Raw genomic sequence first — 27,586 nt, forward strand, 5'->3', positions numbered from 1 at the left:
AGAGTGGCTGATTTGGCTTTGGTCTGAATTACGGGTTAACTGATTTGTTAATGTGAATCTTCATGGTGACCTTTGTGTCATAGTTCCAAAGGTGATGGATGTGTCCAGTCATTGACTGTCATTTATCATCACAACTTTAATGACACACAAACACAGGAAACTTGTTCATATCACTTTTTATTTCCATCACAAGCTCACTCATTCCTGATTTAACAAGGGGAAAAAAAAGGCTGAATCTATATTGACAATGTACATCCCGTAATCAAGCATGAATGCTTCAACACGGGAAAACTTCAAACCAACTTTGTGTGAGAAAAATCCCCTTGAAATATTTTTCCAGATAGGATGAGTCTGAAAGCTGATCTGAACCAGCTGTAAAAGAAAGCATAGATGAACGGATTGAGCATGGAGTTAAACAATGCAAGCCAGATTACAGTTTCAAACACTTCAGCAGAAATTGAGGGAATTCCCAATAACTGAAGGGCAAAACTCAGAGAAACAGGAGCCCAACATATCAGAAAGACTCCCATTACAATTGCCAAAGTTCTTGTGGCCTTTCCTTCCACATTTCTGACTGTCAGTCCTTTCTTTTTGCTGTGACAGTTGGTGTTCTGGATGCTGCGTGCCTGTTTCCGAGCCACCAAGAAAATCTTCATGTAGATACACACCATTACTAACACAGGGAGGTAATAAAAAGAGAAAGTTCCCAAACCAGCTGTCAGCAGAAAACCAATTAAACAGTTTTCTGGGCATTTCTCATAAATCATTTTTGAAACAATGTAACTAACTGCAAGGAAAACTGGGGTGCTCCAGGCCACAACAATCATGATCACAACCACATGAACATTAATTTTAGTTCTGTATGTCAGAGGCTGGCACACTGCATAGTACCTGTCAATGGAAATAAAACACAAGTGTAGGGCAGAGGATGTGCTCAGTGTTACATCAAAGCCATCCCGTAATCTGCAAAACACATAGTATTTAAAACATGCAGTTGGAGAGAATTCCATATTGAGAGGAAACACCACAAAACCAACAAGCAGGTCGGCCACAGCCAGAGAAAGGATGAGGAAGTTAGTGGGAGTGTGCAGCTGTTGGAAATAAATAACGGAGATTATTATCAGAAGGTTTCCAAACACAGTTACAGCAGATACAGAACTGAAGAAAATGGTCAATAAAGCACATATTGTGGAAAGGGAGCTTTTAAATGTAGAAGAGATATTTATCTGATAACAGAGAGTTTTGTTGTCAATAAAAGTGCGGTTCACTGGGTCTCCTCCTGCCATGTTTCTGGATACCTGAAAATCACATTATTGTTAGGAACACATTTACATTTGTGTTAAAGAACACAAATCACAAAAACATATTTTAGTTATTGGTATACCTTTAGAAGCTTTAATTGCAGAAAGTCATCCTTTTCAGCAAATGTCCCAAGTTGTGCTGCCGAGCATGAGTTTGACTTTTATCACAACTCAACTCATTATCATATCAGACCCATCCTGAAGCCGTCCAATCAAATGCTTGGAGATTACATCAGACATGAGAGCAGCTAAGTGACCCAGAAGGGTTTTCTCTTCAAGATAGTTTGTAAATAAACTCAATAATACTTGACTTCCAGTACTACCCAGAATTTTCTAAGTTCATGTAGTATTGTCATTACATCCCCAGTGTGCAAAGAGATGTTCGCACATCTTTTGTAAGTTATTTTTTGGTCAAATGAAGGTGAAGAATGTGACTCCAGATTACGCCTTTTTCCACCTCCATTTATAGCATCTGCAGTACCTCCATATAAGAGCTAGTTCTAGTGCAGCTGTGGTCTTCATGGAGATATCTTCGTCCAAATATACCGTATTGGATATAAGACGACTTTGATTATAAGGCGAACCCTATTTTTCAAATATCATTTTGTGAAAATAAAAATATGTTGACGACAATAAAGTTACTCGTAAGAGAACTTTTTATTGTACAATTCTTTAAACTCCAAAACTGACAACAGAGATAGCATTTCACGTTATTTAAGATAAAAAAAAGTACTGCAGTATTAAATAAAAAATATATTCTCTTCCTCAAAATAAGCAACAATTAAATACCCTCAACGGTTCAATAACTGCATTAATGATGTAAATAACTTTATAACCATCAAATTCAAGTTCTATTCAACTTCATGAACATTAAAGGAGTCATATTATGCAAAATTCACTTTAAAAAGGAGTCTTTACAGTCATTTGACCTCCCAGAGCCTCTGTATGATCCCCCAGAAGTGAAAAATTCAGTCACCTCCCTCAATTGTGCACTCCACTTTTAAGAAAATATACACTCAAACACGAGGTTCTGAAATCTTCCTCTTTCTGACGTCATGAAGAGGAAGACCACTGCCCCCCCCCCCCCCCGGAAGAGAATCCAGCCTTTGGCTGACCCCTGGACAGATCGCTTATTTCGGCTGTACATTCTCATCCATCGCCAGTGTTATGAAGTCAGCTCATCCACCAGTAGACTAGCTGACAGTTTTCGCTAACTTAGCCACAATTAGCTCCTATGGGAACGTGATGGAGCACCTCTCCCCAGCAGAGAGGCTCGGCCTCGGCTGTCAGAGCGCCTGGGTGCCTGATTTCCAGGGGCCGAGTTGGGGCCGATTGGGTAAACGGCCCGGAGCTGCTCCACGGAAGCTCCGCAAGTTCCGAAGCCGGTGAAGACGCATGGCTCGTGCGCAGCCGCTGGGCCGCTCCTGGCCGGGAGGCTGCCAAGCTCTGGTGCCCAGCGGAGGTGCACTGCGCACGGGGCAACGCTCACCCGCAGCGCTGTCCGGATGAAGAGGGCTGCTCCTCTGAGAGGCTGCCCTGTTCTCAATATCACACGAACAACACATGATATAAACAGAAAAAAAAAAAAACACACCTCATTTCGCTTCTGCAAGGTCGCTCTGCTCGTCCAGCCACATTGATCTGTAATTTATAGACTTCCAGCAAGGATGAGTACATGGTTTATGTTTTGATCTCAAATTAGTGCTTTTATTTATCCAATAGTTACTTTTGTATGGTTTATGATATAAAAAAAAAAAAAAAAAGGTTATTTCCGCGTTTGCTTCTGTCTGGGACCCTGCTGAGCTGATTGTCGTGCTCAACAGGGTCGGCCGAGGCAGCTTAATAACATATAGGAAAAACTTTACGTCCGTGAGGTCATGCGTTGTGTTTTATTTTGAAACTTCCGGTGTAACTTGCTGTAAGGTGTTTTCTCAACAACAGTGAATTTACGAGGTGGGCGTGGCCAGATGCCTTCAAGTTCATCATGGAAAGTAGGCTGTCAAAAACAGGCTGTTCTGAAGAAGGCTCCTCAGAGCCACTTTTTAGAATGCTCAAACTCCGAACATAGGACGGATTTGGGGCAAACAAACTTATATACTATGTTTTTGGGCGTCCGTGACCTATATGACGTGACTGAAAAATAGCATAATAGGTCCACTTTAAGAATTCAGCCCTCCATGAATGTTGGATTCAGTTCAGGCATGTAGATAACAGTTCTTCAGAAAGAAAGCATGAGATTTCAGCTGGTCTGAGCGTTTATTACTTTCTCCTGAAGGCACTGTAAAGCTGAAACAAACCAGATATAATATAAGTCAACATATACACAAGATGTATCACAACATACATCACTGTCTACAAAACCAGTCAGTATTTAAAATCAAAGCCGCTAGCTCAATGCTAACTATTAATGGAAACGCCATTAACATGCTAACGGAATTAGCATCTCCGTTGAAACTTCAAAACAAACGGTCACACTCACAAGTATGAATTTCACCTCTATTCCTGAACATCAACTAAGTATATTCGAGTACTGACGGGCATATATTTTCGATGCACTGTTTGAAATAAACCTTAGAAAAACAAACAGCAGCCACACTTGCTCAGTCTTCTTCTCACACTGCTGTAGGCTTACACTCTGTCCAGCTCACTACCTCCCCCTAACGGGGTGGCTGAGCCACTGCATGAAGCAGAGGCAGTACAGGTCACTGGTACTTTGGCTCCATCTAGTCCTCGATTATAGCACGACCCCATTTTTGAGAATACTATTTCTTTAAAAAAAATATTGTGTTATATTTGGGCCAATACAGTAGTCTTTGTGGACATTTTCTCAATGTCAAATTCAAACTCATTGTTTTTATGCTGTACTGCTTGTAGTTCTATTTCATACCTCCTGACCATGAGAAGGCGGTGCTGAAAGCACTGAATGTTGCTTTCGTGCATGTGCAATTTGAGTATGTATACCAACAACGTCACTTGTGACCCCTGGGTGACCCGAGGAGGTTTTCATTCCGATTTCATCCCAGGTTCGGCTCCTTTGTTTCTTCTCGCATGCAGTTTGAAACTTGAACCTTGAAGAAAATGGTACGATTCTATACGGAATCATGAAGCTCAGTCTGCTGGAAGCCTTGTGACCGTGTTGGTTGGACCATCGAATACACCCTCCTGAGGCTGTGATGGAAGCTACCCGTTTTCACCTTCACCTAAGGCGGATTGACGCCACTGTGGCACCTCTTTCAGGTGAGAGGTTCATTAGTCACCTCCTGGCAGACGGTAAGATTGATGAATCTATTATTATTCTTGTTGAGTGATGGGGTACAGTGACCTTGCTTCCCCCGAGGCTTGTTGACATGCCAGCTTGTTAGCGATGCCTGAGTTAGCTAACAAAGGGCCTCCATTACACCTTTTTGCACTTCCTCTGATCAGAAAAATCCCAGAGAATTTGTCAGGAGGGCCACATGCTGTTGCTGGTGGCCATCTTTTCTGGTCAGCTCAGGCATCGTTTCCATGCTGCACAGCGTCTCTTGCAGTGAAACTTGCCAGCACTGTTTATACGTTTGGCTGCTGGAAGGCCATTTTGCTGCTGAGCAGCTGTACGGAGCCTGTCAGGTGGACCATCCTGAATGTCAGCGCGCTGTCCATCCAGCTGTGGCACAACGGTTGGTGGAAGATGTTAAGTGGTGCAGCATCTGCAGGGATGACCCAGTGCTTTGCCCAGTCCCCACAGTCTGAGCGAGTGCTGCGAACAGCAATGTGCACGCACAGGTAAGCTGGATGAGCTGGATTACCTGTCAGTCGACACTCACTCCTGGCATCTGAAATAAATGAGCTTGTTTCTTTAGTAGCATGGCTGCCTCCGCTACCTCGGCTGCCTGGGTGGTTCACAATTGTTTTTGTTACCAGCTCTAGTGTTTGTCATTAATTCAAGGAAGTTCTCTCTTGAACCTTATGTTTGCCCTTCGCATGAAAACAGTTAAAAATGTGAAAATCTAACCTCCATTTCAGCCCTGATCAGCTGAAATTGGAGGACATCATTGCAAGTGACTGAGGTTTCTGATGAAAATTGTGGTGTTTAGACCAGGGCCGTTTCTAGCTTCATGGGGGCCCTAGGCCAGCTGTTGTCTGGGGGCCCCTATTTTGTCAGACTGTGAAGAAGAGATTCCTAACCCTTTAGATGGTCTACTAAGCCGAGGCTACAGTTAAAATCAAACGTCTTAAGAGTTGAGCCACTCAGGCAAGTTAAACCGATAATACTATAATACCAGGAAAACCATCCTCTATATGTCAATAAATAAAACAGATTGAGTATTTATAAAAAGAAACACCTTTATTTTAAATAAGAAAACATAACAAATCAACATGTATTTTAAAGTGCGACAATCAAAACAAACCACTGCTTAAAATTGTGAGGTGGGGTTATGGAAAGGTTGAATAATGGAAAAATTTGACCTGGTTGAAGTTTACTATCAATGAAAGGGGTCTGACCGGGTGTGAGCACACTTGCCAAGGAAGACACAACACAGGGAGTTGCTCTAAGAGTTTGTATTAAAACCAGTTCAACCCGAAGGTGGCGTCTTCCTCTGCTCCAATGCTTCCTGAGCAGAAAGAGGTTCGGAGGCACATGATGGTCCTGGAGCTTCCTGGACAGAAGGAGATACCTGATGGCCCCGGGGCTTCCTGGTCAGGATGTTCGGACGATCACTCAGGCTCGATGTCTGGAGCTCCAAAATATTTTAGAATTGCTCCTGCAAAGACAAAGTTCATTAGGTTATCAAGCAAAAAATAGATCCTGAGTGCATATTCTATTTTATTATTAGTGTTGCTGCAGTAATACAGAAAATTAAAATGACCAGTAATCTGTTTTTATATTAAACATTGTGATGTACAGTGTCCCTAAAGTTTGTATCCAGTTACAAAGTTGCCACTTCTAAGAGTTTTCTGCAATAGTTTACAAATTGTAATAAAGTAATAAAACTGAGACAAATAAACCACTGCCACAACAGTCTGAAATAAGAATAAAACACCATGAATAATATTTATACATCAATTAAAACACAATAATCAAATACATTTCTTGTATTTGTTTTTATTGGTTTAATCTTGTTTTATTATTTGCTTTATTGGCTTTAAATGATGTAGTTATTTTTATTAATATGCTGTAATTTTATTGGAACACACTTTGGTCACTGTATGTGTTGTAAAGGGCTCTGTTAAATGAATGTTGATTGATTAATAGATTAAAAACAAACCTTTAAAACAGTTCTTTAAATTAAAAACTAAACAAAACAGTAGCAGTTTTAAGAACCATGTAGAGACCTTGCCCTCCGGGCTCGGTCCCTAATTAGAGCCCTATGCAATACACACTAAACTTAGTAAATTAATTCTAACTAATCATAAAATAAAGTGTAAACTATGTGAGACAACTTCCACTGAACACTGACAGAGCAGACTACAACAACAACATGCCCTCCCTCTTCTCCTCTCTTCTCCATCCATCTGAATGAACGGGTCTACGGAGTCAGCCTATCATTCCCGGCAAGACAGGCCAACGTTCATGAGACAAACCGACTTTGTGAAGAACAGATAACAGCCGGCAGCAGGCTAACATTTATCCGACGCTAGCTAGCTGGCAAGTGGGACAAATAAACAAACTTCCACAAAAAAAAAAAAAACTTGATTTCACCTCCACCTCTCCAGCCCACATCACCAACAAATGACTTACCTTGATCCTTTGAACGTTTTTATTCCTCAGTCTTCTTTTTCTTCTGTTTTTCCGCGCTGCTGGAATTATTTCTTTTTGATGCCATAAATGACGGGTAGCTGTCAATCATTCCCATCATACCTGTCGGCGGGCCGCTACGTGACGCCACTTGCTGTGTGACAGTGCGGTCCAAGTCCAACAGACTAATAATGCCACAAAGCACCAGCCACAGCTTATCATTGCAGTTTATTATATCCAACGTTTATTTTTAAGCATATAAGAGGTGTAATAAACACAAGAGCAGATACAGATAAAAACAGGACATTTTAATTATCCTCAGAAGAAGTTGAACATGCAGCTTTGGGGCCCCCTGGTGGCTTGGGGGCCCGAGGCATTCGCCTAGTTGGCCTATAGCAGGGGTGGGGAACCCTGGTCCTGGAGGGCCGCAAACCTGCATGTTTTCCATGTCTCCCTGCTTCAACACACCTGAATTGAATCAAGATTCATGGCCAAGTCCAGCAGAAAGCCAGATAACGAGCCTCATTGCAATCAGCTGTGTTGAAGCAGGGAGACATGGAAAACATGCAGGTTTGCGGCCCTCCAGGACCAGGGTTCCCCACCCCTGGCCTATAGGAAGAAACGGCCATGGTTTAGACAGCTCACTCTGCCTTGATGTGTGAAGTGTTGGTGTGATCAGTGCGGTCTCCACTGTTGCAGGATCTGTGGTGGTCTGTGCTGCTGCAAGATCGATGGCGGTCTCTGCTGCTGCTGGATCAGTGGCAGAGTGAGCTCAAGAATGTGGGTTATTTGTATGCCGCCACTGACATGTGGTCTAGTGAAAATATGACTCCTTATATTCTTAGAGTCTTAGGCCCAATTCCAATTCTAGTTTTCATCCCCACCCCTAGCCCTAGCCCTTAACCCTTCCCCTCGCCCTAGCCCTTGAAACGGAGTGTTAAGGGGTAGGGCCTGAAATTCCCCCCTAAGAAATGGGACAACCCTTCGAGATCATCATGCGTCATCAGTAGTCACCCGTGACGTAGTAAACTGACGCCGGTATTGTTTACGATGCCGTCTCCAGTTGCACTAATCTCCCTCTCCTGGGAAATTGGATTGTTTTTTCTGTGTGCTTGCATAAAAATGTTAATAATAATTCATACAAATTAGAAAGAATGCATTTTATTATGCAATTGGCATTACCAGCAACAGTTCTAACTCTTTTTGCTCCAAAATTAATAAAATAGTATAAACATGTGAAAGGACTAACCTGTGTGCAAACATCCACCATGAATATTGCACAACAACCAAAATAAACATTTTGGTCAAACCAGTAGTTCTGTGGAACAATCTGAGTATAAAACGTACTCATATATTTAACCAACCATAACAATAATAAAATGTCCAAAAGGGTCCTACACACCATGGTATGGACAAGGATTAATTATTTGCATCTGGCAAAAAGGCACAAAAAACGCTCAGTTTTGGCTTCACTCTCTTTGTGGCACTTCTGCTCCTTTGCACTTTCCTCTTTCAAAAAGTGAATTAGGTTGTTGCTCTTCCTCTTCTTAGGGGAAGGGGTTGGAGCGGTGGAGGTAGCCATGGTGGGGGGTGAGCTGCAGGTTTCCACGGATGTGCTGAAGGTAGAGGTGTTCCCTGAGGTAGAGGCGATGCCTAAAGTGGAGGCGATAGAGGGGCTCGGCTCTGGGGTCTCAATCATTCTGGGCTCAACCATTTCCAGAAAGGAAAAAAAGGAACAAATGAGAGGGATATATACTGTATGCCAGAACTATGAGATAAGGCCACAAAAATAAAACTGTAGCTTCACTAATCACATCATTCCACATAAACATAGCATTTTACTGTTTAATTTTTGTAATGCTTTTCAGTAGCCTTACCAAAAGAATTTGAACAGGATCCTCATCAGCCACAAAGGATGAAACCAACAGAGGAGGGTCAATCGAAGGCCTGGCACCTGGCACCTCGTGCATGTCTTCAAAAAACTGCCAGGTGGCAGCCATTGTCTCCCCACTATCAGTCCCTGATCCAGTTTTTGGAGTTTTTAGGTCCTGCAACAAACACACATAAAACCCCAGATTGCAAATCATTATATTATGTGTTCAGGACCATTTTATAGTGGACTTAAGTGGACTTAAGTGGACTTAAGGACTATAAGCTGTTATGCATTGTCGTGGAATTTTATTTTAAAAAGTATCCTAGGCCAGTCACGGTGCAAAAAACCCCACAAACATATATTCCAGAAAAAACGTAAAATCCTCAAGTATATCCACTCTTGGTTCTTGAAGTCTTCCATCGTAGTTCTCCTCAGAAAAATCAGGCAGAGTCAGAGTCAGAATGCAAAAGGAGGACTTTATTCCCAAAAAACCCTCCTGGCAGTCAGGCCGACCAAAGAACTGACGCCCCGATCGCTCTCTGCTCCATCTATTTATACTATTTCTTGTGAGTTTGTTGCTTCTCAATTGATTCTTCGTCAAAACACAATTGCTCAAAACCATTCGTTGCTTCTTAGTTGAGTCTTCGTCAAGACACAATCACTCAAAACCATTCGTTGCTTCTTAGTTGAGTCTTCCCCCCTCCCCACAAAGGTCAATGTTCGTGACCCCTTGGGAGGCCCTCTCAGCCTCCATCAAGTCTCCATCAAGTCTTTCCAAATGCCAGGTGTTGTGCAACAAATCATAGTGTTACATTTCTTATCCAATGAGCCTCATTTGCACCAGAGGGAGACAGAGAGACAATTGACCTGTAGTCTTAACTTTAAAAAACAAACTGTCCAGCTGCCAAGAGGCTGCCGTAAAAATGAAACATGGCAGGCTGGCGAACAGAAAAAGGATACATGTCTTTTCTACACCTGTGTCTACTAGCATACTATAACTACCAGAGACATGCATTACATGAACAATAGTAAATAACATAATATAATAAGCATGATGTAAAGAATATTATAAAATTATTCTACATTTCCCCCCTTTGAGACTAACAAGTCTCATACTACACCTCTACAACTAATCAACTACAATTTATTCATAGCAAACATAAGCATTTGTCTGTAAGCGTGTAACAGCAGTATTTAACTGCGGCACATCTTGCACCTTTTCAAAAAGGTTATGTGGTTTCAGCACACACGTATGAATATACTAAATCATCTACATAAAATGATTAATAACATGATACACACTCCGATAAATGATCAATACTAAGATTATATTACTAACTTAATACAGAGATTATACTACTAACGCTTAACCTTCCATTACCAATCGATCTCCTGACTGAACCCTTCCCCACAAAGGGATACAAGCAGCAGTACACTACTCAGTGAAGCTTGGGGTATTATTGGATGCAGCGGGAACCGCTTCCTGCTGCCAGCAGAATTGCCGAAAAGCAAATCATCTTTTGCGAGTGGCAAGTATAGACGCACTCAGCTACGTGGTGTATCTTCCAACACCTGAACATCTTTCATCATCTCTCGTACATCATTCAAAGGCATGGTGGCAAGGTACTTCCAAGTATAAACACAAACTTTCAAAAACCAGGATCCTACACGAGCATTGGTGTCGCTGTCGCTGACGTCGCTGCCGTCAGATGATATTGGGTCATAAGTTGGGGAGAAAGGTGTCTCCCTGGCTTCTCAGGGGTTCGGGGACCCGTGTGTGTTGTTGGCGCCCTTTGCTCCTGCGATGGAGCGCATCCCTGCATCGTCATAAAGGGAGGGGAGGTGAGGAGAGGGTCTCCTGTGTACTGGTGACATAGGTTGGGAGGGGATGCTGGTAGTAGGTCCTCGGAGGCTGATAGCAGCATGGAGGTGGAGCCCAGTACACGCCGGTGGACTCTCGTGGACGAAGTCTGCTGGGTCCTGGTTGTAGATCCCCCACCGTCAGTTGCCATGGGACAGGCTCCATCTGGAAGACACTGTCCGACGTCCTCTCTCCTGTTTGGTCTCGAGTCATCGATGGTATGTTGTCCAACAGGAGTGTATTCCTGTCAATATTGCTCTCCACCATGATTTTCCCTATAAAGACAAATAACCCATTAAGCATTCTCTAATGGTATCCACCATAGGCACATTGTTACCTTTTTTTTTCCTTTCCATAAACATTTTCTTCATTGTTTTCCATACTACCCCTATCTGGAGTTCTCCAGAAGTAGCTAGCACTCCACCTACTGTGGGGTGAGGTAACATAGCAACTTTATGGTCGCAACAACCTATTGGTTGCGTTAAACTTTTTCATAATCTATATCTTAATGGTCCTTCTCCTGACTCTAAATCTCCAAAGCCTATTTGTTTCTAACTTAGTTGAATCCTAACTGAATCACTCCTTTGCCTACTTGGTAACAAACCTCTACTCCTAGTTTCTTTGCTGCTTTGTTTGGAGATCAGTCTTTATGATCTTATTTCTGTCTAGCTGCGCCTAATCTGCAGGGGAGGCGTCATCTTTTCCCTTCCTGTAGCTGCCTCTTCCCTGCATGGAGGTATTACCTTCCCCTTCCAGCTCAGGTGGTGTCTGCTGATGCTTTGAGGGCAGTCTGTCAGCCCTGCAGCAGCAGTTTCAGTAAAAACAAACAGTCTTACCCTCGATGTCCAGTGCAGTGCGACTTGGTCAGGACAACTTTGAATGGACCTCCTCGTCTCAGTTGGTTCCATTCCCTCTGAAACCTTTCATGTATACCCCCTCTCCAGGTCGCACTCATTCTAGAGATGGTGTGATTTCAGCCTCTCCGTCTTCTTTAGCCCCTTTTACCTGTTGAAAAATCACCTTACAAATACAGGACAATTGTTGAACATAACTTCTCAGCTGTTCACAAGATAGACCTTCCAAAAGCCCCTTCAAAAAAAGGTATAGGCATGGGTCTCCCTATACATATTTCATGCACTGTTAGATGGGTTAGTGTGTTAGTTTAGTTAGTTTAACAACACTTAGCAAAACATTCTTAGACATCTTAGTTTGTTCTCTCTGTTCGCTATGAACTTAATTCCCTTAGATTTCAAAATTCCATTTGCTCATTCAGCTGTTCCCTGCAACTGTTGGTTATACACATCCAAATTTCTGCGGGATCCCAAGTATTTTTATAATATGTTTTATTACCTCCACCACAAAGTGGGATCCATTGTCTGAACTACATGTGTCAGGAAACTAAACCTTGAGAAAATCTCTCTACACAAAACTTTGCTACAGATCCACTGTCTGGTGCATGGGTTGGTACTTCTTCCTCCCATCTGCTGAAACGGCATATTACCACAAGAATATATCGCATGTATCCAATTCTTTGAGTCATATCTACAAAATCTATCATCAGATGACGAAATGGACCGTCTGGTGGAGGAATATGCGCAATAGGTGCCGAAAAAGATTTCCTTGTATTATACTGAGCACATACTTCACATTCATGCAGCACTCGATCGACTGTGGGTGCCAGAAATGGTGACCACCAAACATCTCTTAAGTGTCTTAACACTTCCCCCCTTGCGCAATGGTCCTGACCATGCGCATTCTTAATAGCACAGCGTAGCAGAGACAGTGGCAAGACAAAATGTCCAGTACAACTCCTCCACAAACCCCGCTGCGGCCCATCCAGGGTGATCATGGCCATACCCCTTAAGCCACACCGTTTTTCCTTGCAGGACTACCTTGTCCTGTGCTGCTATAAGAAAAGATAGAATAGTTAAGGTTTACAATCAGCTGCAAACAGTATGAGGCACATACTTACCCCTGCTGCCTTTTTTCCTCTTCATCAGTTAATTGATTACCTTTAGCTATTTAGTTGTTTGGCTTTTGATTGGCAGGGCATTCAATCACTGTAACTGCCATCGAAAGTAACATTACTTGTAAGAGTTTGGCAATTTCATCTGCATGGGTGTCCTAAAAGCCTTTATTTCTGCCAATTGGGCAGAGCATGGTTTTCTCAATTTAGTACTTTATAATTCCATAAAGGTGCCATGTGGCTTTAGTTCAATTATGGCAAAACCTACATGGTTGTCCATGGCATCCTTAAAACAAGATCCATCCATAATTAAAGTCACATCAGCCGTTATTGGTTGGTTATATAAGTCATCATATACCCTCATAGAGTTATCTGTTTCTTGTTTACAGTCATATTGGATACCCTCATCAGGAGTTACCATTTTAGTGGCAGGATTCACCGCAGCGCACCGCTGGATTGTGAGCTCAGGAGCATCAAGAATAACTTCATTACCCAGAACTGGTGCCAACTGCAGGTCCTTTTTTACGTTTAATTGGTCTGCAGCTTTTTTCAGTGCACGTAATGGAGCTTTTTTTTTTTCCTTTCTTTTTTCTTTTTCCAGTATAGTCAATTATCCATGGATGGTTATATCCAGTCATCCCCAGAAAGGAAAGCATTTGTCCTACCGTTTGTGGCTGCGGAGCTCGAGTTATAGCCTCTATCTGATGGAGCTATGTTCCTCTTTCCTATGTCATCTACATACTGCATTACTATGCTTGCAACATCTATATGCTGTAAGTCTTAGGCTAGTATTCTATCAAATACTGATGGACTTTCTACATAACCTTGTGGAAGTCTAGTATACGTATATTGTTGTTTCTGATATGTAAAAGCTAAAAGATACTATGACTCCTTATCTATCGGCATACTGAAAAATGCAGAACAAAGGTCTATTACCGTATACTATCTAGTATCTGGTGGAACATTTGATAACAACGTATGTGGATCAGGGAAAACATATGTGGATCAGGGACGACAGTAGTCTCAGCATCGACAATGGCACTGACAGCTTTTAAATCATGAACCAACCTATCATCTGTAGAATTGGTTTTTTCTTGATTGGAAGATTAGTGTGTTACATCTACTTTTTGTTTTAACTAACACTCCCATTTCTAGTAATCCATTTATGGTTGGTTCAATGCCTTTGATTGCATGTTGCTTCAATGGGTATCAATTTCTGTTTGGCAGTGGATGGATTTCACTGATTTGACTCTGTCGCCATCAGTCTTATGTCTTGACCATACTTCCAGTGACACTTGTTGGAGAATTAGCTCTTCGTCTTCTTCGAGAGTTGACTGAAGTTCTCCATCAGTCTGATCCAGTAGATCAGGGTTGTTGGTTTTTTCCATCATCTGGTTGTTGGCACATCATAGTGCTTGATTCTTCCATTTCCTTGTCAGGGAAATCCACATACCCCATCTGGTAGTGCACATTATGTTGGCTTGTAGTTGGCATAAAATTGTTGGCTCCATCTATCTTGAAAGATCATGGGGTTTTATGCCATGGGTCTTCAGTCAGGTCTACAGCATCAGGCATAGCTGTAGAGGCCTATGCAGCCACTGCAGATGAACTCATTGCAGCGTGGTTGGAATGTCATCTGTCTCCACTGTCTGCAGAGTCTCTTCTTCTCCAGCAGGCGTCTCTCCTCTGCCTGGCAGCTGGCTGTGTAGCCCCCCTTCTCATCCCACTTCTTGGAATTTGATAGGTGGGTGGAGCTATTAGGAGCTGTGGGCCTGGCGGGTGTCAGCTGTCTCCGCCTCCCGTCCAACCAAATCCATTGCAGCATTCCTTGCTCTTGATTTACTGTCACAACTTGCTGGCTCTGTTCTCCAAGTTGCACTGTTGTCACTTTGTCAGTTCTTTATTCAGATCTTCTTCTCTTCTGTTGCTGAAATCTTCATCTTCATAATGCTTGATGTTTGATGCCATTTCGTCACAACATTTCTCATCAAAGACTCCGAGGGCCATTTTGCCCCTTCGGGAGTTCTGTTGTTCTATTTTCTTATACATTTTAGAATTTCTTTTTCAAATTTTGGGTGCTGTCATATTAGTACCTGTGCCTCCTGTTGTCCTCTTGATCCATTTTAAATCCCTTGACTCTTTCCACACAGCTTCTGTGTCTGTGGGGATAGTTTATATTAGTACAATAAATTATTTATTTATTTATATATTTATTTATTTAGAACTGCTGTTCTCAATACTAGTTCTCTAATATAATCATTAGGCATGCTGCGGTTCTTGGTTTTGAACCAAACTCTTCTGTACGACATACATAGATCAATTCACCTATAAACCACAGTCTGTCGTTGCTTAATTAATTAATTTCTTACAGCTGGCCACCTACTTGCAGAACAGATCTCTATGTCTGTCTACCTGCATAAATAAGCACTCTGCTAAAGAAATCCCCATCCTGCGAGTAGCTGTCCAATCACTGTCTCTTCCACACCCCCCTCCTGCCTATGTGTGAAATCTGAGCCAGAGGAGCAAGAGGAGCGCTCACCTACAGATCGCAAATCACCCGTTTCAGAAAGCCATGGCGAGTGGATGAGTGGAGGAGAACGAGAAGGAAAAGTTTGTCGAGGCATTTTTAATTTTAAAGTTGTGTATTTTTCTTCATGTAGTTACATTCAAACTTCAAAAAAAACAGAAAAAAGAAAATACCCTTCGTTTAAAGTCTTTTCTCTTTTTTTTTTTTTTTTTTCAGGATGCAAAAATACATACTGAAATAAAACCGTAAGCCTAAACTGAGATACGAACCAATCTGTGGAAACCTGTTACCCTTTCATGGAATGACTGATATCCAACCATGGATTTTACTGCCATTCCGTGCCGTAATAGATTACTTAGCAGCAAAGTGGCCCGTCTTGATGGTGCTTCACTTCAGCTGCACTGATAACGCGTCCAACCCCCCTGCATTCCAGCAGCTCCTGATCCCCGTGTCCAGAGCACGTCGGGGAATTCCCCCTGTACTTGTTAGAATAACACATCTGGTCAAATGCCACAGTTTTCTGAATGATTTCCTGCCGATTTTGCCACAATTCAACTTTAGTTTTCATTTTTATATCTAAATTCTATCCAATAATAAGTTATTTCATGCATCTCAATATCTCTCCTATGTTCTCAGGAGAGTAGTAAATACTCCTTATCACTGCTGCCTCTACTCACTAGCAGTCACTCCCCCATGGTTGACTCTCAGCGTACTCTTTTACGCAGCCCTGTACTATAGGGTTCTAAATTTGATCCCTTAGTTTCTGCCACCATCCCAAATACAATTTCCTATCTATAATTATCCATACCCGTCTCATAATAAAAACTGTAACGTCACATAAGCTGCAGTATTTAAATAAAATATTCTTTCATCGTCTCATTTGAAGGCAAACCTTCTCTAACTTTTCCACCTTCTCAATTTAGTCAGTCTTCCTTTTCTGTCTATTTACACTATTTATATAATTTTGCTAAAATACCCTATGACTACATGCGCATTTTATTTACATATGTACTTTTTTTGGCTAAAGTTTCTGCTCCTTTTACCATCTGCTCTCCTTCAAACTCTCACAGACAGTCTCATACGCACAGTCACCCCTTCTCCTTTCCTCACATCTTTCTAACACTCACTTGCACATTTTTACGCACTCTTACTTAGACATAGACACAATTACCTCCTCCGCGTCAGAAGGCTTTTTGTTTTACAACCACCCTTTCAGCCCCAAAATTCGCTTTGGCGGTCCAGCTCACAGCTGAGCCGACAAATTGACCTTTGGCGGTAACCGCAGTTGGGACGGATCCATCCGTGCTCGACCCTCTCCTGGAGTCTCTTGTGTACACTTTCTCCTCTCCTGGGAGAAGGCTTACTAGTTTACAACCTACGCTTCAGACCCAGAGTTCACTTTGACAGCCCAGTCTCTCCGCTGGGTCAACAAATTAACCTCTCATAGGTTGGACCGGCCGTCCGTAAGGGACCCACTTCTGGGTCTCCTGTTTTATACCCTCTCCCTCCTAGAAGGCTTTATTTATGGCAGAGATTACCCATTCAGCCCTAAGGTTAAATTACACAGAAACAACACACTCACATCCAAAATAGTATGGAGCACTATTTGCTTAGAACAACCTTGGCAACCATTTAGACATAAAAACTATGAGTAATTGTTACCTTGACTATCTCCAAATAAACCCTCACTTAACTGCAAAATTCTCTTTTAATACAGATCACTAGGAATTTAAACTACTTAAATTTCAGACTTATCTAAACTTTTCTTTAATTTAGTTGAGTAAATAATGTGTGTTATTCAACCGAGCAAATTGACATGCATTTTACTCCATGTAAAATTTAGAACATTATCTAAAGTATTGATTTACAGTTGTTCCTGTCTAACAAACCCTTAGCGGTATCCGCATCTCCACACTGGCGCCTACTCCCGTCTTAGGAGAATTATCCTCAAGCGGCTCCCACTCTTATACTTATGCCGACCCTTCTCTGGCCGCGGTGTCACTTCCCACTCAGAAGTTAAGACACAGAGCAGCCTGAAGACAGTCCGCGCATGCAAGCGGCCCCTTTTTACCCTTAGCAAGCAGACTCTTTCTGCACCATGGTCGTTACTCTTATGCAATTTGGTCGTTTTTTGCATTCTGACTCCGAACTCCCCCTCTGAAATTCTTTTAAATCAAATTTTCTTTTTTATCTTTAAAAATCACTTTTTAACTTTATCTAGGTTCTTTTGGATTAATTTAATCCGGTTTTAGATTTCACCTGGGCTGAGACCAGACATAAGCACACAAAAAATTTAGACGCAGAATAAATGAATCTGCTTACCTCCAATTGTTGTGGCCACAGTGTGCTGAATCAGTCCTCCTCCACAGATAAAAATCAATCTCCGGTTACTCCTCCTGGCTGGCTCGCCAATAATATGTCGTGGAATTTTATTTTAAAAAGTATCCTAGGCCAGTCACGGTGCAAAAAACCCCACAAACATATATTCCAGAAAAAACGTAAAATCCTCAAGTATATCCACTCTTGGTTCTTGAAGTCTTCCATCGTAGTTCTCCTCAGAAAAATCAGGCAGAGTCAGAGTCAGAATGCAAAAGGAGGACTTTATTCCCAAAAAACCCTCCTGGCAGTCAGGCCGACCAAAGAACTGACGCCCCGATCGCTCTCTGCTCCATCTATTTATACTATTTCTTGTGAGTTTGTTGCTTCTCAATTGATTCTTCGTCAAAACACAATTGCTCAAAACCATTCGTTGCTTCTTAGTTGAGTCTTCGTCAAGACACAATCACTCAAAACCATTCGTTGCTTCTTAGTTGAGTCTTCCCCCCTCCCCACAAAGGTCAATGTTCGTGACCCCTTGGGAGGCCCTCTCAGCCTCCATCAAGTCTCCATCAAGTCTTTCCAAATGCCAGGTGTTGTGCAACAAATCATAGTGTTACATTTCTTATCCAATGAGCCTCATTTGCACCAGAGGGAGACAGAGAGACAATTGACCTGTAGTCTTAACTTTAAAAAACAAACTGTCCAGCTGCCAAGAGGCTGCCGTAAAAATGAAACATGGCAGGCTGGCGAACAGAAAAAGGATACATGTCTTTTCTACACCTGTGTCTACTAGCATACTATAACTACCAGAGACATGCATTACATGAACAATAGTAAATAACATAATATAATAAGCATGATGTAAAGAATATTATAAAATTATTCTACAGCATCTCATTAAAATTCCTCTGATTACCTTTTTTTTTTTTTTTTTTTAAATTTTCACACTGTTTTGAAGCCTGTCCCAGGTCACCGAGAAAGGCCCTGTATAAAAAGTCAAGTGAATTATGACACAAAAGAGGGGTACAGCTGTTATATGTGAATAAAAGCACAAGTAATATGCTGTTGTAATATGCTGCCAGGCTGGTTATTTTATTATATGACATTTTCACAATTGCCTAGTTGATATGCAACACTGTTGTGAAGGAATTATTTGTTCACTGCCCACACGTTTCATTCTACATCAATCATATTATCCCAGCGGTACTCGTTGATGTTAACGTTACAGTCCGTGATACTGCATAATGCTCCGGTAATGTTAGCTCAAATGACATATTTTCGGGTGTCTTAAACGAGGGGGTGCTGGAAAAAAACCGGACACTGGTCATAACGTTTCATTTGTTTTATTTTAACAATTATTCAAAGCTGTCGCCTTCAAAGTAATCCCTGCTGACTTGAATACACCGTTGCATCCGTGTTTTCCAGCTTTCAAAGGCGTTTGAAAACTAGTGCGTAAGGATGCCGTTCAGTGCGTCTTTCGATTTTTTTTTTATCTCCTTGACGTCCTCAAATCTCCGCCCCTTCAGCTCTTTCTTCATTCTTGGGAAAAGAAAAAAGGCACAGGGAGCTAAGTCCGGCCGATAGGGTGGTTGAGGCAGCAGGGTCATCCCATTTTTCACCAGGAACTGCATTACGCGCAGGGCCCGGTGCGCCGGCGCGTTATCGTGGTGCTGCCACCACTCGCCATCCCGCCAAAGCTCCGGACGCTTCTGCCTCACTGCTTCTCGGAGCCACCTCAGGACTTGGATGTAGTCCTGGTTAACAGACTGCCCAGGCGGCACAGACTCACTGTGGACGACCCCTTTTGCGTCGAAAAAGCAGATCAGCATGGTTTTTACTGCTGACCGGGACTGGCGCGCTTTTTTCGGCCGAGGGGAGTCCGGGTGTCGCCACTGGCTCAACTGCTGCTTCGTCTTGGGATCGTAGGCGTGACACCAGGTCTCATCCGCCGTGATGACTCTGCCCAGCAGCATCCTCTTCAATGTGCTGGAGGATTTCCCGGCACACGTCCACGCAGGCCGCCTTCTGCTCCGGAGTGAGGACGCGTGGAACCATCTTCGCTGCGACCCACCGCAAGCCCAAATCCCGGGACAGGATCTCCTGACAGGAACTCCACAGAACCCCCGTCAAGGTGGACACCTCCCCGATCGTCCTTCGCCTGTCAGCCAAGACCACGGCTTCCACCTCGGGGATCTTTTCCTGCATGCGTGAGGATGTGGGTCGTCCGGAGCGGGGCTTTTCTTCAATGGACATTTTGCCCCTTTTAAAGCGCCCATACCATTCAAACGCCTGCGTTCTTCCCAGGGCATCATCTTTATACGCGTCCTGGACCTTGGTGAGTATGCAGTTTTTCCACGCAAAAAAACAAAATCGGATGCTTGCGCGCTGATCGTGTTTAGTGATGTGTTCTGCCATTTTGTGCTTTTCCGAAGAAGCGGTCCCGCTGTGTTGACATCAGCAGTGTTTGTGCTTTCCCTGTGTAACTTTGTGAGACGATACTTTGCAGAGATTTGCACAAGAACATGCTGTAGCGAGATTGAACGACCAGAAATCTGAAATCATTCTTGTTTTAATTTTATAAACACAGTCCGGGAGCTTTCTGGTACCCCCTCATATGCTCAAAGCAGAAAAGCAGGCTATGGTAATATCAATAAAACATGTCATGGTCGTGCAGAAATTAAAACGAGTTAATTGTTAACGTTATGTTAGAGACATGAGCAGATGCACTTAATGGTACAGAACTAGCTGTCACGTAACATGGCAGCGACCTTAAAATAGCAGTTACTTTTTTTAACAAAAAATACTCACATTTGTAGATTTCTTTGGCTGCCGCTGTTGTTTTCTTTGCCATTTTGCCTGCATTTCCCATGGCAATGTGGGAAATGTCACATAGCCCTCGTTTTCTAGTGTGCCCCTGGAAAATCTCCATTTTAAGGGCCAGATAGCCCTAGCACTCCGCCCTCCCCCTCGGTCTGAAGGGGTATGAAGTAGAATTGGGACACCCCTACCACTTCACGTGAATGCGCAAAACGAAGGGTTACGGCCAAGGGCGAGGGCGAATGGGAGAATTTGAATTCACCCAGAGAGACTGAGTAAATAGTACCCTCTCAGATCTTCTACAATTCTACAATTCTACAATTTCATTTAGCAGACGCTTCTTACCAAAGCGACGTACAACACAAGCAAGAATTCAGACATGAGGAAAACCTTTGGTAAGTGCAAAAAGTACTTCAAGTGCGATTGGTCAAAGGTGTTGCCATAAAGTTGCAGAAGAAGTGCCAACCACCCCCCCTCCTTTTTTTTATTTTCAACTTCAGTCAGTGCTAAGTAAGTGCTGGGTTTTGGACCACCTGACATATTCTACCCCTAAGGTGGGGTGGAGTCGAATTAAGTGCCTAGGTGTTCTCTGAACAATTGAGTCTTCAATTGACTCTTAAAAGTAGAAAGGGACTCAGCAGAACGCACATAGTTAGGTAGTTTGTTCCACCATTTGGGAACAACAGATCTTAAGTGCACATCCACTGGTTCACCTCAAGGCTGTGTGCTGTCACCTTTATTATTTATTCTTTACACAGACATGTGCCGGAGCAGATATGACAACAAATTCATTATAAAATATGCAGATGATTCTGTTACTGTCAACCTGCTTCAGGAAAATGAGAGCAGCCACGGCCCTGTGATTGATGACTTTGTACACTGTGTGAGGAGTCTTCAACTTAATACTCTTAAAAAAACAAAGATATGGCAATTGATTTTAGAAGGAAAAATCATATGCCCAAGGTCACATTAAAGGAGGGGTATTATGCAAAATCCACTTTTTTGAGCTTTGTATAATGCTATAGTGTCATTTCCCCATTAAAAAGATGCATGAAGTTGTTTCCTGAACCATTTATGCATATTTGAGCAATCCCTGAATCTCCCCCTGGCAGCCATGTTGAGGCTGAAACGCTTGGTGCTGCACTGCAAAAAAGGATAACCTAAATACAAGATATCAACACTAAATTAAAGAAAAATACTCTTAAAACTAGTGAAATTATCTGTCCATGCAGCAAGTGAATTTTACTTAAAACGAGATCTTGATATAAGAATATTGAACCAAGAAATAAGTCTCTGTATCTGAAATTTATCTTAAATCAAGTGAGATGAGACATTTTGACTGATAACAAGACTTTTGAACTTGGTAAGATTTTGGATTTTTGCAGTTTTTGCAGTGTGCACAGCTCCACCCATAATGCACAGCTCCACCCCAGCTCTGACATAGTCTGCATATTTCCTCCTGCACAGCTCGTGCACTCTCCACTCTTGAAGAATGCACATGGAGATGGACGCTCTGAGGGGGGTCGTATCGCTAAGCTGAGGAGATTCTTAAAGAGACAGGGACTCTTTTTTTTTTTTTTTTTTGGCAGGTAGAGAGCAGGGAGACGCAGGTAGGTGACGTGTGATGTGGTAAGTGACGCACTTCCTGTGAGATGGCAGATTCAAACTAAGCGCGCTGACAGATTCATTTATTCACTGAATTGCACTGTTTTCACTAACTCGGCTCTAAAAAGTCGTAGAAGTAGAGAAATTACTATGTTTTAGGTTAACCCTGGAGCACAGCGAAGAGGATCTGACCAGCCTGACGGAGTACATAGATCGCTGCTTCCACCAGATCGTCATGGGGAAGCCGAACCAAACATCCACCCCCTCTGCTTCCTCATCTAAAGCCAAGAGACAGCGGGAGGAATCGTCTGGAGCTATTTCTCCACCTGCGAACGACTCGACGGACGTTCTTATCTCCATAGATAAGAAACTTTCCAGCCTCGATGCTCACTTGAGCCTGTTAGAAATCCTCCACAAGGAGTTCCAGGCCTTGCGCGAGTCGCTGGAATTCAGCCAGCAGCAGGTCGAGGCGCTCGCGGCGGAGAACGCCAGCCTCAGAGAGTCGATGAAGACCCTCACTGAGGGGATGACCCGACTGTCAGAGGAAAACAAGAAGATGAAAGAAACGATGATCGATCTCCAGGCCAGGAGCATGAGGGACAACTTAGTGTTCTCTGGAATCCCGGAGCAGACGGAGGAGGACCCCGAGGTGACGGTGAAAAGTTTCATCAAAACGCAGCTGAAGCTCCCGGAGGAAGCAGTGAAAAACATCTCCTTCCACAGGATCCACCGCCTGGGAGGGAGAAGACCAACCCCCCACTCCTCCCACCCACCCTGTACCATTGATTCCAGGGCAGCAATCAGACACCAGGGCGTGCACCAACCCAGGCCCACAGCAGTACGCCCGAGCCAACCGACCCCCCCCCAGCCAGGCCCAGCCCCCGCCCTCGTGGAAGGGGACAGCCCCCAGGCACCAGGACCCAAAGCCCCCAGCCCCACCCACCCCAGAACACTCTGGCCACCATGAGCCGGCACCCACCGATTCAGACCCCCCGGAGCCCCCGCCGCCACCAGGCAGCCCCAACAACCTGAGCCCCCCCCCGGACCACCCCTATCCAAACCAAACATCAAGTCAACCCCCAAGCAAAGGGGCCCAGACCCCTACCTCAAGACAGCACCAACCACCCAAAGCCGTCAGTTCCTCTGCCACCTCCATCTGACCCCCAAAGTGGCGAGGCTCCCATCTTCCCCTTGCATTAAGTGATGGAGCTGATCACAGGAGACCAGAGGGAACCAGATTCAGCTGATTGATTGTTTGAACAGACAGACATTGTCTACAAGCTAATGTGATCTAATAAAAGATTCCCAAACTGCCTATTGCCCAGATTATTGCTGGATTTCCAATTTACAAAGATAGTTTCCTTTGCAATGCACAAGATAGTTAGAACCATGTAGACAGAGTTTGTTGACATGTTAATTTCACCCAGATCACCTAATAGGTACAGTGTGGGAGTTGCAGGAATATTGCATGTGAACCGTGTTGACAGGTCTTCACACACCTGAAGCCAGAACTTCTACACAGGACCACAAGGCATGGAGGGAACTGTCAGTCATATTATCATCACAATGTGGGCAGACATCAAATTGTAACAGATACATCTTGAACATCCTTTGTCCTGTATAAAGAACTCTATGCAGACTTTTGAATTGTATTAGTTGTATATTTGAGTTTTGTTTGTTTTTGTCATTTTAAAGGTATTACCAGTTTGAAAACCTCTGCGTCAGTGAATAATGCGCTGCTTTCAGGGATTGGGGGGGGGGGGGGGGGGGGGGGGGGGGGGGGGTGTCAGGTGGCAGCAACAGAGGCATGCACCCGCAGACCAGGGGGGAGAACCGTCAATTCGGGGTGGGTGCGTCTGCTCCAGGGTCCATGCTTCACATGTATGCATTTCATGTATGCTCTGCTGTTCGCTGCGCTGATCCACGCATCCTTGAGAAGCTTTTCCGGCACTACAGACTGTTTTTTTGCTCCTTTATTACAGATTATTTAGAGAAAATTAAGCACATACCTTGTCAGTGCATCATCATTAATCCGTGTATCATTCGTTCAATTGATATTCAATTAAGAATCAAAAAACTAATTATTGAAAAATGAGTCGTTTTTCCTTTTTTCATTTTTAAAATAAAAACAAACAAATGAAAATTGGCTTGTTTTTCAATATCCCGTTTGTTAAGACAGATCAAATAAAGGAAAGTTGAAATACGGCCACAGAGCAGACTTTAATGTGATTTTTCAATTTCTTCGATCTCCGTGACCCGGAAGTTCTATCGTCTGTGTTTTAGTTTTTGCCGGCGGGAAACGTGGGCGGGTCACGTCAACCTGTGGGCCAGTTTAAGCCCAGCACACACTACAGAATGATCAGGCCGAATTTTGCACCGATCTTCTCCTCCCGACCGAAGCCGACAGGGTCCGACTGTGGGAGTATGATAATGAGTTTGGGTCCGATCTTCGTGTAGTGTGCGGTGTGTTCAGAGAGACTTTTTAATTAGTTTTTTGATTCTTAATTGAATATCAATTGAACGAATGATACACGGATTATCATTAAGTATTAAAGTTTATTTAGCCTTTTTTTCTTGTTTCTGAATCGCGGGGGCGGTGCCACAGCGATTAGTTACTTTCACTTCTGTCTGCAGACCTTCTCCTCCCTCCAGACAGTCTGCTCTCTCTTTCCACGCGTTTTTCACTCTTTCGGTGTCTTACCGTCATGTTTTGTTTGTTGTGCCGCTCTGGCGCTTGCATACACCGCTGTGAGCTGCGAGCAACGCAAAACGCAGTCTCGAAATCTGGCTGCTGCGCAGACATCCGCGTGGACCCTAGTGGACAGGAATTCATGACGATTTTTATGTCACGCGGACCAACGCGCAACACGCACCCACGCGGACATGTGAAGGAAGGACAGGCCTTTATAATGCGTGCGTGCGTGCGCGCGCGTGTTGGAATCCTCTCGCGAGCCGGATTGGACGCGGGCCACATTTGGTCCGCGGGCCGCTAATTGCCGACCACTGTCCTACACTGTTAGACGCCATCAGTGTCTCAGTCAGATGTTAGATGACCTGTTCACCATCTGCAAACTTGCCACCTTTGAACGATTCGTTTACACTCCAGCATCACTCAGAGAGATGTGATTTTAACTTCTGAGATGGTGGAAATGAGATTTTAATTTGATTTAATGTGATTTTTTTCTTTTGTAGTTTTAACCCAGAAATTTCAACATGTTTTTTCTTTCTGTCATTTTATCTGATTGGCTTACATTTAGTTAGATTTATCGCCATGTTCAAAGGTATCCATGCCAAATCTATGTAGTTGAAATTGTAGTTTTGAAAAACTATTTTTTAAGTTAAGTTGGTTTCAGTAGTGTTACCTCATAAAGGAGGTGGTGTGAGTTGTTTCCAAGGCTGTTTATTTTATCTTCAATTTCTTTTTGCAGTAATCATTAATATTCCTTGCTCTTCTTGTACAACTTATTTTGTCTCTCAGGAGAGTGTCTCTCAATAAACAGAAGGAGAGACACCAGGAAGGTCATTAGTTTCTCAGCTTTTTGTCACTACTTTCTTTCCTTCCTTTCATCTGCTTCCTTTTTCACTTATCTAAACATTTTTTCATACTTGGACGTCTGTCTGAAGTAAAAGTGGAGTGGCTGATTTGGCTTTGGTCTGAATTACGGGTTAACTGATTTGTAATGTGCATCGTCATGGTGACCTTTGTATCATAGTTCCAAAGGTGATGGATGTGTCCAGTCATTGACTGTCATTTATCATCACAATTTTAATGACACTCAAACACAGGAAACTTGATCATATCACTTTTTATTTCCATCACAAGCTCACTCATTCCTGATTTAACAAGGAAAAAAAAGGCTGAATCTATACTGACACTGTACATCCTGTAATCAAGCATGAATGCTTCAACACGGGAAAACTTCAAACTAATTTTGTGTGAGAAAAATCCCCTTGAAATATTTTTCCAGATAGGATGAGTCTGAAAGCTGATCTGAACCAGCTGTAAAAGAAAGCATAGATGAACGGATTGAGCATGGAGTTAAACAATGCAAGCCAGGTTACAGTTTCAAACACTTCAGCAGAAATTGAGGGAATTCCCATTAACTGAAGGGCAAAACTCAGAGAAAAAGGAGCCCAACATATCAGAAAGACTCCCATTACAATTGCCAAAGTTCTTGTGGCCTTTCCTTCCACCTTTCTGACTGTCAGTCCTTTCTTTTTGCTGTGACAGTTGGTGTTCTTGATGCTGCGTGCCTGTTTCCGAGCCACCAGGAAAATCTTCATGTAGATACACAACATTACTAACACAGGGAGGTAATAAAAAGAGAAAGTTCCCAAACCAGATGTCAGCAGAAAACCAATTAAACAGTTTTCTGGGCATTTCTCATAAATCATTTTTGAAACAATGTAACTAACTGCAAGGAAAACTGGGGTGCTCCAGGCCACAACAATCATGATCACAACCACATGAATATTAATTTTAGTTCTGTATGTCAGAGGCTGGCACACTGCATAGTACCTGTCAATGGAAATAAAACACAAGTGTAGGGCAGAGGATGTGCTCAGTGTTACATCAAAGCCATCCCGTAATCTGCAAAACACATAGTATTTAAAACATGCAGTCGGAGAGAATTCCATATTGAGAGGAAACACCACAAAACCAACAAGCAGGTCGGCCACAGCCAGAGAAAGGATGAGGAAGTTAGTGGGAGTGTGCAGCTGTTGGAAATAAATAACGGAGATTATTATCAGAAGGTTTCCAAACACAGTTACAGCAGACACAGAGCTGAAGAAAATGGTCAATAAAGCACATATTGTGGAAAGGGAGCTTTTAAATGTAGAAGACATGTTTATCTGATAACAGAGAGTTTTGTTGTCAATAAAAGTGCGGTTCACTGGGTCTCCTCCTGCCATGTTTCTGGATACCTGAAAATCACATTATTGTTAGGAACACATTTACATTTGTGTTAAAGAACACAAATCACAAAAACATATTTTAGTTCTTGGTATACCTTTAGAAGCTTTAATCTCAGAAAGTCATCCATTTGAGCAAATGTCCCAAGTTGTGCTGCTGTGATTGAGTTTGACTTTTATCACAACTCAACTCATTATCATATCAGACCCATCCTGAAGCCGTCCAATCAAATGCTTGGAGATTACATCAGACATGAGAGCAGCTAAGTGACCCAGAAGGGTTTTCCCTTCAAGATAGTTTGTAAACAAACTCAATAATATTTGATTTCCAGTACTACCCAGAATTTTCTAAGTTCATGTAGTATTGTCATTACATCCCCAGTGTGCAAAGAGATGTTCGCACATCTTTTGTAAGTTATTTTTTGGTCAAATGAAGGTGAAGAATGTGACTCCAGATTACGCCTTTTTCCACCTCCATTTATAGCATCTGGAGTACCTCCATATAAGAGCTAGTTCTAGTGCAGCTGTGGTCTTCATGGAGATATCTTCATCCAAATATAGTCTTTGTGGACGTGTTTTCAATTTCAAATTCAAACTCATTTAAAAACATAGTTTTTATACTGTAATGCTTGTAGTTCTATTTCATCCCTCCTGACCACCAGAAGGCGGTGCTGAAACCACTGAATG

At 42.9% G+C, this 27,586-nt stretch overlaps 2 protein-coding genes across 2 annotated transcripts; both read right to left on the reverse strand.

Annotated features, from left to right (window-relative positions):
- Positions 1-293: 293 nt before the first annotated feature.
- Positions 294-19,816, reverse strand: LOC115402386 (trace amine-associated receptor 1-like). The gene is made up of 3 exons (XM_030110897.1): positions 19,722-19,816; positions 19,409-19,549; positions 294-1,158 (listed from the first exon to the last, which is right to left on the reverse strand). The coding sequence occupies exons 1-3, from the start codon at positions 19,814-19,816 to the stop codon at positions 294-296; spliced, it is 1,101 nt and encodes a 366-aa protein (XP_029966757.1).
- Positions 19,817-25,906: 6,090 nt separating this feature from the next.
- LOC115402387 (trace amine-associated receptor 1-like) lies at positions 25,907-26,833 on the reverse strand. The gene has a single exon (XM_030110898.1). It carries the CDS (start codon positions 26,831-26,833, stop codon positions 25,907-25,909), a length of 927 nt encoding a protein of 308 aa, XP_029966758.1.
- Positions 26,834-27,586: the final 753 nt, after the last annotated feature.

This window comes from Salarias fasciatus, chromosome 15 (genome assembly GCF_902148845.1).
Source record: "Salarias fasciatus chromosome 15, fSalaFa1.1, whole genome shotgun sequence".
Classification (NCBI taxonomy): domain Eukaryota; kingdom Metazoa; phylum Chordata; class Actinopteri; order Blenniiformes; family Blenniidae; genus Salarias; species Salarias fasciatus.

Excerpts from the sequence above, each read along its gene's own strand:
- LOC115402386 (XM_030110897.1), bottom strand. The coding sequence starts at position 19,816 with ATGTCCATTGAAGAAAAGCCCCGCTCCGGACGACCCACATCCTCACGC. Across the intron at positions 19,550-19,721 it reads GCCGTGGTCTTGGCTGACAG|CACATTGAAGAGGATGCTGC; the intron begins GCGAAGGACGAT and ends GAAATCCTCCAG. Across the intron at positions 1,159-19,408 it reads AAAAAAGCGCGCCAGTCCCG|TTCTGTATCTGCTGTAACTG; the intron begins GTCAGCAGTAAA and ends CATTTTCTTCAG.
- LOC115402387 (XM_030110898.1), bottom strand. The coding sequence starts at position 26,833 with ATGTCTTCTACATTTAAAAGCTCCCTTTCCACAATATGTGCTTTATTG.